Raw genomic sequence first — 17,779 nt, forward strand, 5'->3', positions numbered from 1 at the left:
CCCGACACGCACTTGGCCGGTTTTTTGCTAATTAATTGTGAAAAGGCTTCTGAGAAAGCAGAATACCATTCTTATAAGATGCGTCATCTCATAACTTTTCACCCGAAAATCGAGTTAGGCTCGTTTTTTGACTTCCAAGAATACCCAAATGATTAACTTGGGCCTCCTAAAGTCGTGCCATCCGTCCTTTTTTTCTGACTTCCTAAAAAGGCAATGGATGTTATATATCGTTCTTTTTTTTTTATGTAATAAGGGGGCAAACGAGCAAAGGGGTCACCTGATGGAAAGCAACTTCCGTCGCCCATGGACACTCGCAGCATCAGAAGAGCTGCAGGTGCGTTGCCGGCCTTTTAAGAGGGAATAGGGTAATAGCGGAGGGTAGGGATGGGAAGTGAAAGGAAGGGAATAGGGGAGGGTAGGGAAGGGAATAGGGTAGGAGATTGGGCCTCCGGTAAACTCACTCACTCGGCGAAACACAGCGCAGGCGCTGTTTTACGCCGGTTTTCTGTGAGAACGTGGTATTTCTCCGGTCGAGCCGGCCCATTCGTGCCGAAGCATGGCTCTCCCACGTTAAAACGTTCTACGCGTTAACCGAAATTAATGTGATATTGTCAATACTTCGTAAAGTAAAAACCTATTTTACGCGCGAGCTTCTGTCACAACTCACAAGGTTCTTCATTACCATAAAAATATGAGTAAGTATGTTATCAGTTGCTCATGCCGCAAGTTTCGCCTTGGTTGCGGTGGTTGCATCAGCATTTAGCTGTCATGGATTCATAATTAAACACTTTACAAAACAACAATAATTAAAAGTAAAAAAAGTGGGAGAAGTGAGAACGACAGTTTTTATTGTTGTTATGTAACATGTATTTTGTTGGGTAGGTTTGGATCAAAAATCAAAATTGAAATGGAAAAGCCAAGGACGAAGTTCTTTGCAGCTAAGATTGTTACCGGGCAAACCTAAGGTCTATGGACCCTCGAATCTTAGGGCATCAGGCCCTATCCAGGTAAGTAGGCGGAGCCCAAGGCCCGTAGGCCTGTACGTGCCTTGCCGAGGCCACGGGTAGGTACATCAAGACTCAAGAGTCAAGACATTTGCGGCAAGTCGACAACTCGGGCCTAGGAAACAACTTTTTTATTTGCTACTGTTTTGACTTGTTGCTAGAAATCTTGGCGTAGAAAGATTTATTGAAAAAAAAATGCTGTCACTTGTCGGTGACAAGTGACAACCATTCGTGACAACTATCATAAAAATTTATTAATCTACCCCCACAATAATACGAAATCTATTAGCCGTTTATTCGAATTTTACACCCCGTATGAATCGAGCGGATTCGAGCGTAACGCATTGTGTTTGTAGTTTAATTAATTTTTGACGCGGTAAATTGATTTTCTTATCGCGCGAAATCACGTGTAATTACTTCATAACTATAATAATTATTGTTTCTTCGAGTTCTAAAAGCAAAGACTGAAAACGTTATAGTGACGAGATTTTCCGCAATTTTTCCTTATATTATTGCCATTAAAATACTGGGATAAAATCGCGCTCGGATGAGTCTGTGTTGATCGTGGATGATAACAAGCAGTCGCCGGGCTGTTGAATACATTTTCATACATTTCCATAATCGCCCGCGGCTGTCCGACCGGCTACAGAATGATACAATTACAAGTGAGTACTCATCTGATTTTATTTGATCGATACCTCTAGAACAGAGGCAGTAAGCGCGAGAGTTGGGAAGATATCTAAGGTAACCATCACCAGTTAACACCAGCATGGAAAATTTTACGAAAGTCTCTCCTACAACGTGAACAAATAAAGACCATACAGCAGTCTACATCGTCTAGGCTCTAGACTGCTGTCCACAACTCCTTTGCACTAAAATTCGGTAAATCGCGCAGGAACTGTACATTTTTCCGGAATAAAAAGTAACCTATGTCCTTTCCGGGCCTCAAAGTATCTCCATGCTAAATTTCAGAAAAAACAGTTCAGCGGTTTGGCGTGAATAAGTAACAGACAGACAGACACACTTTCGCATTTATAATGTTAGTATGGATAGTATTAACTATATGTACTTATATGACCGTATCTATTATCTTAGCTCTCTGTTTAGTAAGATATCTACGCAGACTTTATCCCAAGTCTTACCTACGAGTATCTCACTACAAGATTACCTTGTACCTAGTACCAGTATCGCCACTTTTATCTAATTACCCTCCGACTCGAGGCGACCTTAGGGCTATCGCCTAGCTTCCCAACCTTTTTTTATGCGGGCCACAAACATGTTTTATTCTTGGGGTCGCGGGCCGCAATAAAAATTTTTAGGGTTAAAAATAACCTTCTTCAAAATTAACGATATAAAAGTAAAAAAAATCACGACTTTCACGACGACTTTACATTATTTTGCCGGTGGGCGTGAAATGTGAATTTCAAAATGGTTTAACATCATGCGGGTCACAAACAAAGTCCCGGCGGGCCGCGGGTTGGGGATAGCTGGCCTAGCTGTACAATCTTAGGCCTTGTCATAATCTACGATGTCTAATTTCATACAATTTCTTCTATTATAATACGTTCCGTAAACCGGGGTGAATAGAATTGAAGGGGGCAATAGGAAAAAAACTTAGGATAAGTTTCAATGTTTTTTATGGCAAACTCGGTATCCCCAGTAAAAAACCCGCAACTTTATAAATTTGTTGATATCATTCTCCTTAGTCTGGCAAATTTTTATGTGTGGCTACATCGCTAAAACTGCCAAAATTTAATTTCAAAGTTGACAACAAAACAAGTCGTTTTAGACGAGCGAGTTTGAACCTCCGTATTTCGGTGAATTTTGGTCATAATAGTTTATAGTTTTCTTCAAATTGCGGTCAGTGCTGTTATAATATATTTTGATAAAGTTATTAAGGTAAAAATATGCAGTAAGTATACAAAATTGTTCTTTATCCGTAAGCCTTATTTTCTTTAAATTTTTGGGGTGATTAGATACACGAAAGGGGTGAATAAACACGCCTGAGAGGTTAATAAGCACGCAAATATGGTTAATAGACACGGCCAAGGGGTTATTAGTTATGAAAGAGGGGTGATTAGCCATGATTATGTCAGGGCTGCCACAAAGTTTGTTGTGGTTATCTGCAGTTTAAATTTATCTTTTAGTTACTTAAAGCGTTTTTAATTTTCTTGATTATTTTTTAATCCATTCAATATTATTTAATTTTATTCATTCTTAACAGAATAATATAAATTAGTAAGGTATTTCATTTATTTTTGTAAATATTTACATTATTTTATTTCTCAGATACAATAATGCCTCGAAAATATATTAATATAATTTTACTTTTAATTTATACTAATAAATAATTAAAGAAACTTTCCCAAGTTTGCTTGCCTTTATCCAATAAAGAATATATAGGGAAACTGTAACGAGGCAGCCCTACGAAAATTTTCCAATCACCCCTCAGGTGTGTCTTTTGTCCCCTGATAAGTAGTAATTAGAAATTACGTATATTTTGTGTCTTTTTTTAATAACTACAAACATATCCGAAGAGAAACAAATTTATATCAATAGTTTAGCCTAAGACTCAATATATACACGACTAAAAAAGTGGGTATCCGTTCTGCAACCTTACGAAAATAATTACCAAACTTCGAGGACCTATCTATTCACCCCAAATTACGGTTGGTGATTTCTTCAAATATGTCTGATCTGTATTAATATTTAATGTCTACTGTTGGATAATAATATTATAGCTTACACTAGATGTCCCGCGCGGCTTCGCCCGCGTAAATAAGGAATTTTACGGAAACCGTACATTTTCCCATAAAAAATAGCTTAAGACCCTACTCTCTTCACGTGGTCTACTCTATATCTGTGCCAAATATTGCCATAAAAATTGCTCCAGTAGTTCGTGAGATAAACTCTTTCTAATATTTCCCCCGTTTTCCCCACATTTTCCTGAGTTTCTTTGGTAGTATTAGTCTTAGCGTGAATACATATAATATAGCCTATAGCCTTACCCGATAAATAAGCTATCTAACACTGAAATAAGTTTTTAAATCGGACCTATAGTTCCTGAGGTTAGCGCGGTCAAGCAAACATACTCTTCAGGTTTTTATAATTAGATTTTTTTAAATTATCGCTTGACAAACTCGAGTCTCGATCTAAAAGACTATGAAAAGTACCAAAAACACATAATAGGCTCATAATCGACGATGCATTGTGTAATATGGTAGTGATGATGATGACGATGAATGTAATTTGCATAGTAGCATAATATGATTTCCGTTCTTAAAACAACGCCGAAACTCCCAAACTTGTATCTATAAAGAACCAGGAGTTCTCTCAGCACCTTCCGAACCACGGTATACCAGGTATACCTCGGTGCAAAATCTTACTTGTTGGTAGCATATGCTTAGAATACTTCTCACGAAACCGAAGTCACCACACGTTTCCCTATAAAATTTGAGGAGTTCCCTCGATTACTTATGGATCCTTCATCAGATCACCACTTTTGTGAATATAATACTAAATTGGCATGATACCCTATGTACCAAAAGAAAAATTTTGAAAATCGGTTTACAAACGGCGGAGTAATCGTTGAACATAAGAAAACGAACATAACACCTCCCCCATTTTGAAAGTCGGTTAAAATTGTAGCCTTTGTGTTATTCTGATGTATAAGCTATATTATTGTAAAGTTTCATTAAAATCCGTTCAGTAGTTTTTGCGTGAAAGAGTAACAAACATCCATACATCCACACATCCATACATCCATAAATCCAAACAAACTTTCGCCTTTATAATAATAGTAGGATGATTTTTTCTCAGGCAAGAACATCTAGCTTTACATTCTCGGGTACAACTTACAGGTAAAAGAGACAAGAAGGGAGTGATCAATGGCCGAAATTCTAATCCGTTATGTATATTGTACAATATCTCCTACATTGCTGTTGTGAGATAGGTAATCGCCCTGTCGATTTTAATAACTACTAGATAATAATATGATGCCCGCAACTCCGTTGCGCCAAAATTGCTTTTATATTTTCCGAGATAAAACCGGAAACTGTACATTTTCCGAGATAAAAAGTATGCTATGTCCTTTCCCGACAATCCAAGTATCTCCATACCTAATTTCAGCAATATCGGTTCAGCGGTTTGGGCGTGAGGAGGTAACAGACAGACAGACAAACGACAGGTACACACTTTCAAATAATTTATAATATTGGTTAGCTATGTAGTAACTACCAACTAGCAAGGAATAGTTGTTTTATTAGAGATGTAATTGCATCGGAGGTTGTAAGTTCGATGAGAGTTAATCAAAGAGCAGCCAGCGCCCACCAGCCCCCGACTCCCGACCACGAGGCTCGAAGCTCGCTGGGATGGCGGCTTCAAATTGACCCACTTTCGATCACTGTTGTTTGTGCACTGCCACTGTTGGGATTCGATTCGAAATTGTATCGAAAGAGTCATCAAATCTATCATAATATTATTTATCCATCCATTGCTAATGTCTCGGGGACCGAATATCTAATAATATGTCCTCGTGTGATGTGAAATCGGTTAACAGTGGTTTGGACTTTTGGCCATGAAGAGGTAACAGACAAAAAGACAAACTATTTTCCATTTATAATATGTATTAATAGTGTAGTGTTTATTATTAAATGAAATATTCAATTAGTTACGATTTTAAAATTTTCAGTAGGTTCATTTGAAACACGTGTCTGAAATCTGAATGTAGTGGACTGTGGAACTGTACATTTTTAATTATTTAATCTTTACAATATGAGGCAAAAACGTGAGATTAGATTTTCTATTTTCTCCGGATATCAGATATTGTGATAATAACAAAACATAATATTATACATTATCAATTACTGTAAGTATGTTGTATTTTCTTATTTTTCTTTTAAAATTATTGCCAATGTAGTAGGTACTTTGAACTTTATTTTTATAGTACAAAAATCGAAGTCGTATTCCAAACTGTATTCAGATTTCAGAAGTAGTAAGCCTCAAAAGTTAATCCAGCGCTAACACTCGTAATCCCTGTTTGGGAACATGGCAGGCCGCCGTCTTATACTGTGGTATTAGCACAATACATTATATAAAGTTCCGATGTTTTTTCGTTCCCAAAAATTCAATTAAAATGCCACTTTATGAGTTATGACAGACTATAGTCCTAAAAATTCAAATTATATCCTACTCTATGACATATACTATAGTCTGTCATAAAGTGGCATTTTAATTCAAATTTTGTCGGTCGCAATTAGCCGCGGTAAAGATCGGAACGGCACCTTTAGTTTATGTCCACAGTTTGTCTATACTTTCGCATTTCTACTGGTGGCCGTGCTAGGGCTACTGGAAGGGTCAAAAGAGATTTTAGATATTACAGGCTTTTGAAGGATACTGGATAGAACAATAGGCGCAAAAAGAACACAGTAACTACCCTAGGTTTCGAAAGGAAGTCATTTGCATTTTTGCAACCTTCCCCTACCTGATACCGCACTCGCTGTGTGTTGCCGTTGAGTGAGTTTAGTTTCAATGACATACGTGTGTAACTGTACTGTTATGATGTTTATACTGTGGTTTTAGTCAGAGAGCGGCGAGATAGTTAAAACCCTTACTTAGTTGTCCTTTCGGCCCTAATCCTGCGATAACATGGCTACCTTATATTTTTCTTGAACTTGACTTAGGCTTGATATTATGCTAAAAAGAAGTGCTTGTTGAATTAGGATTTAGGAGTTTATGCTTATTATTTTTAGCCGATGTAAGTCCTCATGCAAGTTATATTATAGCTAGCAGGACCTAGCTGGTAATGAAAAGGAAGAAAAACTGGAGAAGTATTTGTTTTTCCAAGCGTTCCAACTTCGGAAAAATTACTGATGCGATTTGCGGTCTTTCTACGAAAACTCATGATGGACGAAAATAATTTACTACTATCTATTAATGTGACTACGAACGTGTAGAGGGCGGAGGGCCATATCCGTCTATAATCGCCTATCCAGTATCCAAGGGCGTCGCCAAGGGGGGGCAGGGAGGGGCAGCTGCCCCCCCCCCCCCCCCCCTAGAGATTCTAAAAAAGTTGCCAATATAATGCATCGGCCAGCAGGGCTTGGATTTGGATAAGTGTTCGCTCGGAGCGGAACCGATATTCGAGCGGTATAAGGTATTGTTTCTGAAATTAACCTGGTTAATTCCTCGCAGAAAGTAACTAGTGCAGTGATATCTAATATCCCTTTCTAGTGCACCATCTAATAGCCAATAGGCCTTAACTTGTTTATGTGTGTTTGTTTCCGAGTTTTTTACGCCGGTTCTTCTCGGCGGGTTAGTTCCCGAACCGGTGGTAGGCAACGTAGTTTCTTCGTTCGACTTTCAAAAAGTGTATCATGATACCTATTTTGAATAAAAATATATTTTTATTTTATTTTTTATGAACAATGGGTGAGGGTCGTGACTCGTGGCTCGTGTGGTGTGTGTGAATGGCCGGGGCGAACATAATAGCGAACGTTTCTAACCAGTATTTTGAACCAAACCAGGAATAATTTCGGTCCGTTCAGAGCGAAATCGAAATGAAAACGCTGTTTTGGAAATGTATGGCGTTTCTAATGAACATGATCGCGAAGATTAACCAGGTAGAAAGTACATCTAGGATACTATTCGTCGCGGAAAAATGTACAGTTCCCGCGCGATAATCGAATTTCTGCGCGGCGGAGTTGCGGGCTCGGAAGAGCCGGCAACTCGACTTTCTAGGACTCAAAGTATCTCCACACCAAAATACAGCAAAATCGCTTCAGTGGTTTGGGCGTGAAGAGGTAATTAATAGACAGAGACACACTTTCTCATTTATAATATTAGTATAGATGTAGTGACACGGTGTTTCGTGTCAGCAGATCGTCTGATGTCGAATAATTCGAGAGGCAATAAAACTCGATCCAGTCCTTAGAGCTCTCCTTGCATTTACATTTGTGTCAAGGGTGCAGTGGCGCCTTTTAAAACCTTGCCTTGTTATAGAGAATAATAATTGTACTATAAGAAATGAGAATAGAGATAGGAATGATACCCCATCATTCCTATCTCTATTCTCATTTTTTCCATACTATTTTTATTACTTTATACAAAACAATCTTGAATAGGTACTTATGTAAAATGTGTAGGTTTCGCGAAGAAAACTTATAGATTTGTATACTTACTTTTAATTGTATCTCCTCTTTAATCCCTGGGATGCCTTCCATTTTTCCTTTTCTCTGAACAAAGTTCATTAACAAGTTACAACTTTCGTACAGTTTTTACCCCAGAAAAACATACAACTTGCTAAAAGAATTTCTCCCTACGAACATACACTTCTATGTCATAGTACATATTATATCTATACGTAGAACTGCCTATAGAATCGATAGCTTCCCATTCATTCCGTCGGGTCCAGGAGTGCAGGTGAACCAATTAACGTTATTTTGTTCCATTTCCATTGCTCTTTGTTGCCAGTCCTTTGTGCTAGTTAGCCGATGTGAGGTGCGGGCTGCAGCTCGAGCGAAAAGCTAGCTGTCTTGCCGTTTTAGACTTTACAGTTCAGACTTTAGAACTTGCTTTTGCTAGATTGGAATGCCTTTTTCAGACTATCCCATTACATTTAACAATGAACAGAAAATCGTGTATTGTGCCTGGATAAAAGCTATATCCAGATTCCAGAATATTCTAAAGAAGATAACTCTTAAGAAAATAATTGGTCCACTTTAAGTTATCCAAAGGAAAGGACATAGGAATTAGGATACTATTTATACCGGAAAACTGTACGGTTCCCGCGCTATAAACGAATTTTGGCGCAACGGAGTTACGGACGTCATGCAGTCTATATACTTAATAATAATTGTATAATTTGTTTTATGACAACTTCTGTTATAGCTACAATAAAATATGTAACAGTTTTACACGCGATAAGTGATAAGGCTTCGGCTATTTTGTCGTTTTATGTACAACATACTGGGTACGTAGATATCTGATAATAGAATTCTGTAGCTGTTCCTACAATCTACACGTTATTAGAATTAAAAAAAAAACCACACAACACAGCTTTCTTCCGCTACAAATTACAATTAGTATTATAAGATGTAGGTATATTGCAATTTGCAAGAATATATGTCCTGCCTGGGACTTTATATTTTAAATTTTTATCAAATCGGTTAACAGCTGTTACTCATGCGTGAAAATGTTGAAAACGCACTTTAGGAATTGTAATATTAGTACATGGATTAGTTTGGAAGTATTAAGAGGATACACCAGGGGATAGAGAAATGAAAAAAAAGTACGTGTAATATCTATAGCTGTCTCCCTTACCTCAAGCCTATACCGCAGAACGCGATAGAGACAACTGCAGAAAATCGACGATTCGTTGTCCCCTGATTCCTTCTCCAAAACTTAAGATTTAAGTCCTTTTTTCATTAAAGATTAAAAAAAGGCTTGAGCTATGTTCCTATGTTTTATTTTTTTTGTATAATCTAGCCAAATCTGTTTTCTGGATGTTTGAACACAGCGAAAAGTCTGGCCATTTTTTGGGTTTTTGAACGTTCATATCTTATTTAATAATTAAATTATGAAAAAAAAAGAAAACATAGGGACATTGTATTAGTGGCTGTAGATATTCAGAAAAAAATTATAACTCTACTAGCATTATCTAGGGAGGAAACGGGGGACAACGTTTGTATGGAAAAAAGGGCGGTGTGGACTCCTCTTAATCCAATTTGGAAGTATGAATCCATAATATGATAAATGCAATAATTCCCGAATCCAATGATGGATGGATTGCCTGCCCAATACCCATCCATCATATTTTGACAGTGTCCAGACTCCAGTCTGAACCGTCTATGGCGTGAATCGTGATGCTTCTAAAACGGCACTTTCTTCGTGCGCGAGTCCGACTCGCACTTGGGCGATTATTAGTATTTGTTGTTATAGCGGCTTCAGAAATACATAATCTGTGAAAATTTCAGAAGATTACTATAGCGGTTCTTGAGTTACAGCCTGGACTGTGGAGACAGACAGACAGACGGACAGACATCGAAGTCACAGTAATAAGGTCCCGTTTTTACCCTTTAGATATGGAACCCTAAAAACAAAATAAAGTTAATATTTTAAAAGGGGGGCTCCCATACAACAAACATTATTTTTTGGTCTTTTTGGCTCGTATTCCATAATGGCAACATATAGATATTTCAAATTTTCACAAAATCCTCCATTATAACTTATAAGTATGTGTACTTTAATATTCTATAATAAAATAAAATAAATAATTAAGGGGGGTTCCCATACAAAAAAACTTTTTTTACTTATTTACCCTTCGTAAGTGAGTCCGACTCGCAGTTGGCCGATTATTTTTATCCTTTTTGTAGTGTGTGTGAAGCTAGTGACTATAATAATCGTTATTTATTTTTAGCAAGTCGCTATTTATTTTTATATATACCTCGACAATTTGTTTTACGATTTTAGCGTTTAGGATAAATTGGCTCAGAATTAAAACATGGGAACGCTGACTTAAGTCTAGATCAGTGGTTCTTAACCTTTTAGTCATATGAGGGACCATCTTACCAAATGTTTGTCTTGCCGGGGACCACACTGTTGGTTGACCTAAATTAAGGGAGGTTTGATAAAGAAAACAAGCACAACTATAAATAATTATAAAATTAGCACTCATTTTTCGTTTCCGGCCAAAATCTGAAAGTTAGTGATTTTAATTTAATGTAATTTTTGTGCCTGCATACTCTTTACTAACTTCTGAATTCTCACATATTATTAGGATGGCTACGCGGACCACTTGGAATGCCTTCAGGGACCACCAGTGGTCCGCGGACCACCGGTTAAGAACCACTGGTCTAGATTAATTATTTTTTGTTTACTTTATTGATCATGTCGTCATGGCAGTAAATTAAGTTCACAATGTTCAATAAATTATGTATTCCTAAACTGTGACGGACGACGGTGCTGTGACTTGAAGTTACAATGTGGGATTATCCTTTAAGACGCCACGGCCCTATACAGGGTGTAACAAAAATAAGTGATAATACTTTAGGGTGTGTACGTTTTCCTTGTAGAGAGTTCACTGTGAAAGTAGCAGTGCTGAAAGACAAACGAGCAAACGGGTCACCTGTTGGAAAGCAACTTCCGTCGCCCATGAACACTCGCAGCATCAGAAGAGCTGCATGTGCGTTGCCGGCCTTTAAGAGGGAATAGGGTAATCGGGGAGGGTAGGAAAGGGAATAGGGTAGGGGATTGGGCCTCCGGTAAACTCACTCACTCGGCGAAACACAGCGCAAGCGCTGTTTCACGCCGGTTTATTACGCCCTAAAGTATTATCACTTATTTTTGTTACACACTGTATATCGCACAGACTTAGTTGTATGTCGTTGACTAGAACCCACAATCCGATCAGTAGTTTTAGCAATTTTTTGTAGATCATAAATCATTATTTATAAGAGTAATCTATGTCAGTTTAATAGTGGTCCTGTCGAACACTAACCATGCACGGGTCAGTACTCAGTAATGGCGATAAGTGAGTCACAACTCTCAATACAGTGAGGGTCTCTAATCTTATATCTTTAAACGAGCAATTCTTAATTGAGTTTAATTTAAAATTGGAATCTCGGAATCGGCTTCTACGATTTTTATGGAATTTAGTATATATATTAACGAGCTTTTGCCCGCGGCTTCGCTCGCGTTAATATATACAAACTTTCATCCCCTATTTGAACCCCTTGGGGTTGGAATTTATCAAAATCCTTTCTTAGCGGATGCCTACCACATAACATCTACCTGCATGCCAAATTTCAGCACGATCCGTCCAGTGGTTTGGGCTGTGCGTTGATAGATTACTATGTCAATCAGTTAGTCACCTTTTAGTTTTATATATATAGATTTTTAGAAAATGTCATTAATTTATTCGTGTTTTATCGAATACCGAGCAAAGCTCGATCAAATAGCTAGTAAATAATAATATGACGTAGATCTATGTTATTTCTATAATCACTTAATAGCTAAGTCCTTGGCGACTAGTGCATTTTTTGCTCCGACTTGGCTATACGAACACTAGACGAGTTATAGACGAGGCGTATTATTCTCGCTTCAGTGCTCAATAACGGTGTTCTTAGCGTTTGCTTTTTGTACATAATATCTTTCCGTAAATTTGTCTTACTATATGACGCCCGCAACTCTGTTTGTCGCGGCATAACCGACTATTATTCCCGGATAAAAAGTATCCTATGTAAAGGACATAGGATACTTTTTTATCTCCAAGTATCTCCATGATAGTCCATACCAAATTTCAGCAAAATCGATTCAGCGGCTTGGGCGTGAAGAGGTAACAGACAGACAATATACAATTTCGCATTTATTATGTTAGTATCACAAATGCGAAAGTGTGTCTGTCTGTCTGTCATCACCAGTCGTCACAGGAACATGAAAACTAGCCTTTTGCCGACTAAAACAAAGAGCCAGCTTTTATAAGTTTAACGTGTCTGTCTGTTTTTTTTTTTGTGCGTCTTTGTATATAATATATAGCATCGTACTTAGTAGTATACAGCCTACAGTTGGGCCCATTTTGATCTAGTTTTTTTATTGAAAGCTGACAAAATAGAGAGTGTTCTTAGCAATGCGCCATAGCACAGTATTAGTCCCTACAGTAGCGAAACGCCTTTGACGTCGCACGATGCCGCCACCGATGACAGGTACCGAGCAGATATGCCAGGGTTGCCACGAAACGGGAAATAAAATAAAAATAAAATATTGTGCTTGTAATGCAAATTTTATCATTTAATCTGTTTATTGTTTAATAATTGCCTCCGATTGTTTAATAATTGCCTCCGATTCATATTCAACCTTCGAAAATACGACCTTGTTTCTTCGTATCGCTCCAAGCTACACTGGTTGCCAGTACGTCAGCGCCGCTCCGTGCGAGCGCTATGTGTGCTATATTCTCTGCTGCATCATCCCCATACTCCCGAATATCTCGCCCCTCACTTTCAATACTGTTGCAGCAGGCACGATATAAACCTCCGATCCACTTCAAATCAGCTTTTAATTTATTCTATACTAGCTGTCCCGGCAAACGTTGTTTTGACATAAAATTATTTTCCCTATTTACCTGCTTTTCTCTTGAAGGTTTTTTGATTTTTTTTCTATAGACCTCACGGATCCCGAGACCTTTCCAACGAATGCAAAACCGTGGAAATCGGTTCGTGCGTTCTGGAGTTATAGCGCCAGGAAGGAAAACCGAAGGAAAATGTCGTGATTCTAGTGTTTCGCCATAAAGCAGAGAGCACAATGGCTCTGGTGGCGGAACCAATAATGGCAATCTTAGGTATTATTTTCGGTTAATAAAAATTTTTCGAAAATTAATGTCTAAAACAAACAAATATAACAGTACCTGAACTTTGTAGACATTTTACAAAAAATAAATACACTCCCGGGGGAGGCAACATGTGCGCAATAATCATCAAAACCTATTTTAAAAATGCTTCATAAAAATAAACATAATCAATAAGTAATAAAATAAGTCTTGTCTTCTAAATTACAAAATTATAAAAATTCCCGGTGACTCTGCTGGTAATTTTCGCCGGTAAATTTGTCATGACCTTCTTCGCCCTTTGACTCCTGCAAGATGACGTCTCGTACTTTATCGTCTAGTCTTGCCGGTTCAGCCAGCTTCCGACGTAGTGTGCGGTGTGGCGCGGGCGGTCCGGCCGACGTTCAAATGTTTCGTATCAGAAATTTCGGACAATGTGCGGCCGGGCTAAAGGTCTCAGCAACCAGACCATAAGCTCCAAAAAAAAATAGTTGTTACACTATTTGACAGGATTGGACAACAAATGTTTGACATGTAATAAACAAATCAGCATCTATTGAAATGATAAAGTATTCATTAATCATTACACATATCGAGTTTTCATTGTTTTTAAGATGTATTCTGCTATTCGGGACGGAAACAAATCCAACAAATCAAAAACCATGGCAATCGGTCCAGCCGTTCTCGAGTTATAAGTGTTGTAACAAACACGACTTTCTTTTATATATATAGATTGTTTCTCTCCTTGTTACACTTCTTACAACGTAAACAATTAAACAGAGATGCAAATACATGCCGCCAAGGCCAACACAATATTGTAAACTGTGAGCCGATATTTATGAAATTTTAAATCCTTTTCGTTTTTTGAATCAGATTTACATCCGTACACTGAACATTTATTATAATATCCCATTGTTTATAAGATAAGTTATCGTTTTACAACACAAAATTCGTAGACAACGCGCCAACGTCACCCCTTTGGGCGCAGGTACACAAACTCCGCGAGTTTGTGTACGCGGGCCCGCGCCGCCCGCTTCCCCGCGGGTACCCCTCCGTTGCTCTGCGCAAGTACATTCGTTTCACTACTGTAGGGATATGTCATATTGCTATACTGTGGCCATAGTCAGCAAGCCGCTCAATGCTGGTTTTCTTTTTTTTAATTCTTTAATTTAATATTATTACTTCAGCATAATATCAGGTGATAATTGATATCATATCAAGAATAATTTTGATAAACGCCGTAATATTATCTTTTATTTACAACTACGTATCTCTGACACAATTTTTGGGTAGAATGTGTTTCTTGTTAACTTTTAAGTAATATTTTATAGTTAGGTCTACGTTATTTGTTCGGGTTGTGTCAAGTATTAATAATCGTGATGATGAATGTAGTCTGCGTAACCCGACCAAATTAGATAATTGATTCTGAATAAGGCTCCTTATGATCCAATTTCTCTGAAAGTTGTCTATGGTGTCACTAGAATATAATATTATAATGCTCATAAGGTGGTATAGTGCTAGGTAATCTGTTAGCTTAATATATTAGCACAGTTCTGTTATACCCCGATTCTGCTTTGATGAAGCTTCGATGCAGTCTCGACTCTCGACTCTCTGTATAATGAAAGTCAAATCTGTCCATGCGAACCGACACCATCGTGTTGGTTGGTTCAAAATCCAAAAATCATTCGTTTGACGTACCTAAATTAAAATATAGTTCTGCTATATTTTAATTTAGGTTGCTTTGATACTAAAGATGAATTAATCTATACTAATATTATAAATGCGAAAGTATCTCTGTCTGTCTGTCTGTCTGTCTGTCTGTCTGTCTGTCTGTCTCGCTTTCACGCCAAAACTACTGAACCGATTGCAATGAAATTTTGTACACAGTTATTCTAGAGTCTGAGAAAGGACATAGGCTACATTTTGATGTGGGAAAATATCTTATTTCCATGAAAATATCGATGAAAATTACTTCGCATTGCGCGTGGCCAGCGCTCATCCCGGGGGTCCTGGGTTCGAGTCCCGCAGGCGGAACAAAAAGTTTTCAATGTTCCTGGGTCTTGGATGTGTATTAAAATAATATTTCAAAAATCTTAAATATATTTTATGTATAATATTATAAAAAATCCAGAAATATATCGACGCGATGCAATGAACATTTTAGTTCTAATGCGATTCAACAGATGGCGCTTTTTTTTACTTCGTTGTTACATAGAACTAATCATACTTATTAGTTATTATGTTTTTGTTTATAGTTTTTAATACGTTAGAATATTATGTTTAATAATATTATCACTTGCTATGATAATAATCAATCTATCTTATCTTATAGAACTCCTACTGCATTTCTAAGGAGTTCGAGTGTGTTGTGTTGGCCTATATTCCATCCAGAAAATATATCAATGCAATCAGCAATCAACATTTTAATTCTAATATATGAAAACAGATGGCGCTTTATTTTTTTTACTTCATTATTATAACAGAACTAATCATACCTACTTTATTATATATTATTGTTTTTATTCATAACTAGCTGTTGCCCGCGACTTATAAATACTGCGAAATATACTGCGAAAGTATCTCTGTCTGTCTGTCTGTCTGTCTGCCTGTCTGTCTCGCTTTCACGCCAAAACTACTGAATAGATTGCAATGAAATTTTGTACACAGTTATTCTAGAGTCTGAGAAAGGACATAGGCTACATTTTGATGTGGGAAAATATCTTATTTCCATGAAAATATCGATGAAAATTACTTCGCATTGCGCGTGACCTGCGCTCATCCCGGGGGTCCTGGGTTCGAGTCCCGCAGGCGGAACAAAAAGTTTTTAATGTTCCTGGGTCTTGGATGTGTATTAAAATAATATTTCAAAAATCTTAAATATATTTTATGTGTAATATTATAAAAAATCCAGAAATATATCGACGCGATGCAATGAACATTTTAGTTCTAATACGATTCAACAGATGGCGCTTTATTTTTTTACTTCGTTGTAACATAGAACTAATCATACTTATTAGTTGTTATGTTTTTGTTTATAGTTTTTAATACGTTAGAATATTATGTTTAATAATGTTATCACTTGCTATAATAATAATCAATCTATCTTATCTTATAGAACTCCTACTGCATTTCTAAGGAGTTCGAGTGTGTTGTGTTGGCCTATATTCCATCCAGAAAATATATCAATGCAATCAGCAATCAACATTTTAATTCTAATATATGAAAACAGATGGCGCTTTATTTTTTTACTTCATTATTATAACAGAACTAATCATACCTACTTTATTATATATTATTGTTTTTATTCATAACTAGCTGTTGCCCGCGACTTCGTCCGCGTGGACTTTAGTTTATAGCGCGCGGTGTCAACAAAATTTAAAAACTTTTTAAAACCCTGGTAAGTGGTACCCCTCTTAGGGCCGCGCAGCGCGCTACACCGGAATGGCAGCGCTGAAAGTGCTTGCCTCGCCGCTGCCATTCCGGTGTAGCGCGGCCCTTAAGAGGATACAACAGCGGCTAGAGAAATGAAAAAAAAGTACGTGTAATATCTATAGCTGTCTCCCTTATCTCAAGCCTATACCGCAGAACGCGATAGAGACAACTGCAGAAAATCCAGAAAATCAACGATTCGTTGTCCCCTGATTCCTTCTCCAAAACTTAACCGATTTAAGTACTTTTTTCATTAAAGATTAAAAAAAGGCTTGAGCTGTGTTCCTATGTTTTGCTTTTTTTGTATAATCTAGCCAAATCTGTTTTCTGGACGTTTGAACACAGTGGAAAATCTGGCCATTTTTTTGGGTTTTTGAACGTTCATATCTTATTTAATAATTAAATTATGAAAAAAAAAATAAAACATAGGGATATTGTATTAGTGGCCGTAGATATTCAGGAAAAAAAATATAACTCTACTAGCATTATCCAGGGAGGAAACAGGGGACAACGTTTGTATGGAAAAAAGGGCGGTGTGGAATCCTCTTAATTAATCAAAATACCCAAAAACAGCTGTGCAGTGTGCACATAATCTGTACTAATATTATGAATGCGAAAGTATCTCTGTCTGTCAGTCTCGCTTTCACGCCAAACGCCAAAACTACCGAACCGATTGTAATGAAATTTTGTATACTGATAGTCTAAAGCCTGAGAAAGGACATAGGCTACTTTTTTACTGGAAAAAAGGGTTGTAAGGGTCGTAAATTTGTTCAAAAAATTCATAATAGATGGCGCCGTGCGTCTTCTACATCGCGCTGACGCTTGCTCAAAAGTCTTTCTATAAGAGGTGGTATCATCTTACATTTAAGTCTCGATTTTTTTCGATTGTTATATCTATTCTACGGTATTAAATAACTCAGTACTTTATCTGTGCAGGCAGTGACGTAACCTTAATACCAAATTTCACCAACGACTGTTAAAGTTAATGCTCGAATTAGTATCACGTTAGCTGTTTCGTTTTTCATATGAA

At 37.4% G+C, this 17,779-nt stretch overlaps 1 protein-coding gene across 2 annotated transcripts in view; it reads left to right on the forward strand.

Moving 5' to 3' along the window:
* LOC121730153 (zinc transporter 2-like) overlaps window positions 1-17,779 on the forward strand; it is a 38,841-nt gene that overhangs the window by 9,369 nt on the left and 11,693 nt on the right. Inside the window, exon 1 of one of the 2 annotated variants that reach the window (XM_042119061.1) lies at window positions 1,314-1,669. The exons of the other annotated variant lie outside the window; for it this stretch is intronic. Coding sequence (XP_041974995.1) covers window positions 1,655-1,669 — 15 coding nt within the window. The 5' untranslated portion in view covers window positions 1,314-1,654. Of the gene's footprint in view, window positions 1-1,313; window positions 1,670-17,779 lie in introns of those variants that run through there. 2 annotated transcript variants of the gene reach the window in all.

This window comes from Aricia agestis, chromosome 1 (assembly GCF_905147365.1).
Source record: "Aricia agestis chromosome 1, ilAriAges1.1, whole genome shotgun sequence".
NCBI classification, from domain to species: Eukaryota; Metazoa; Arthropoda; class Insecta; order Lepidoptera; family Lycaenidae; genus Aricia; species Aricia agestis.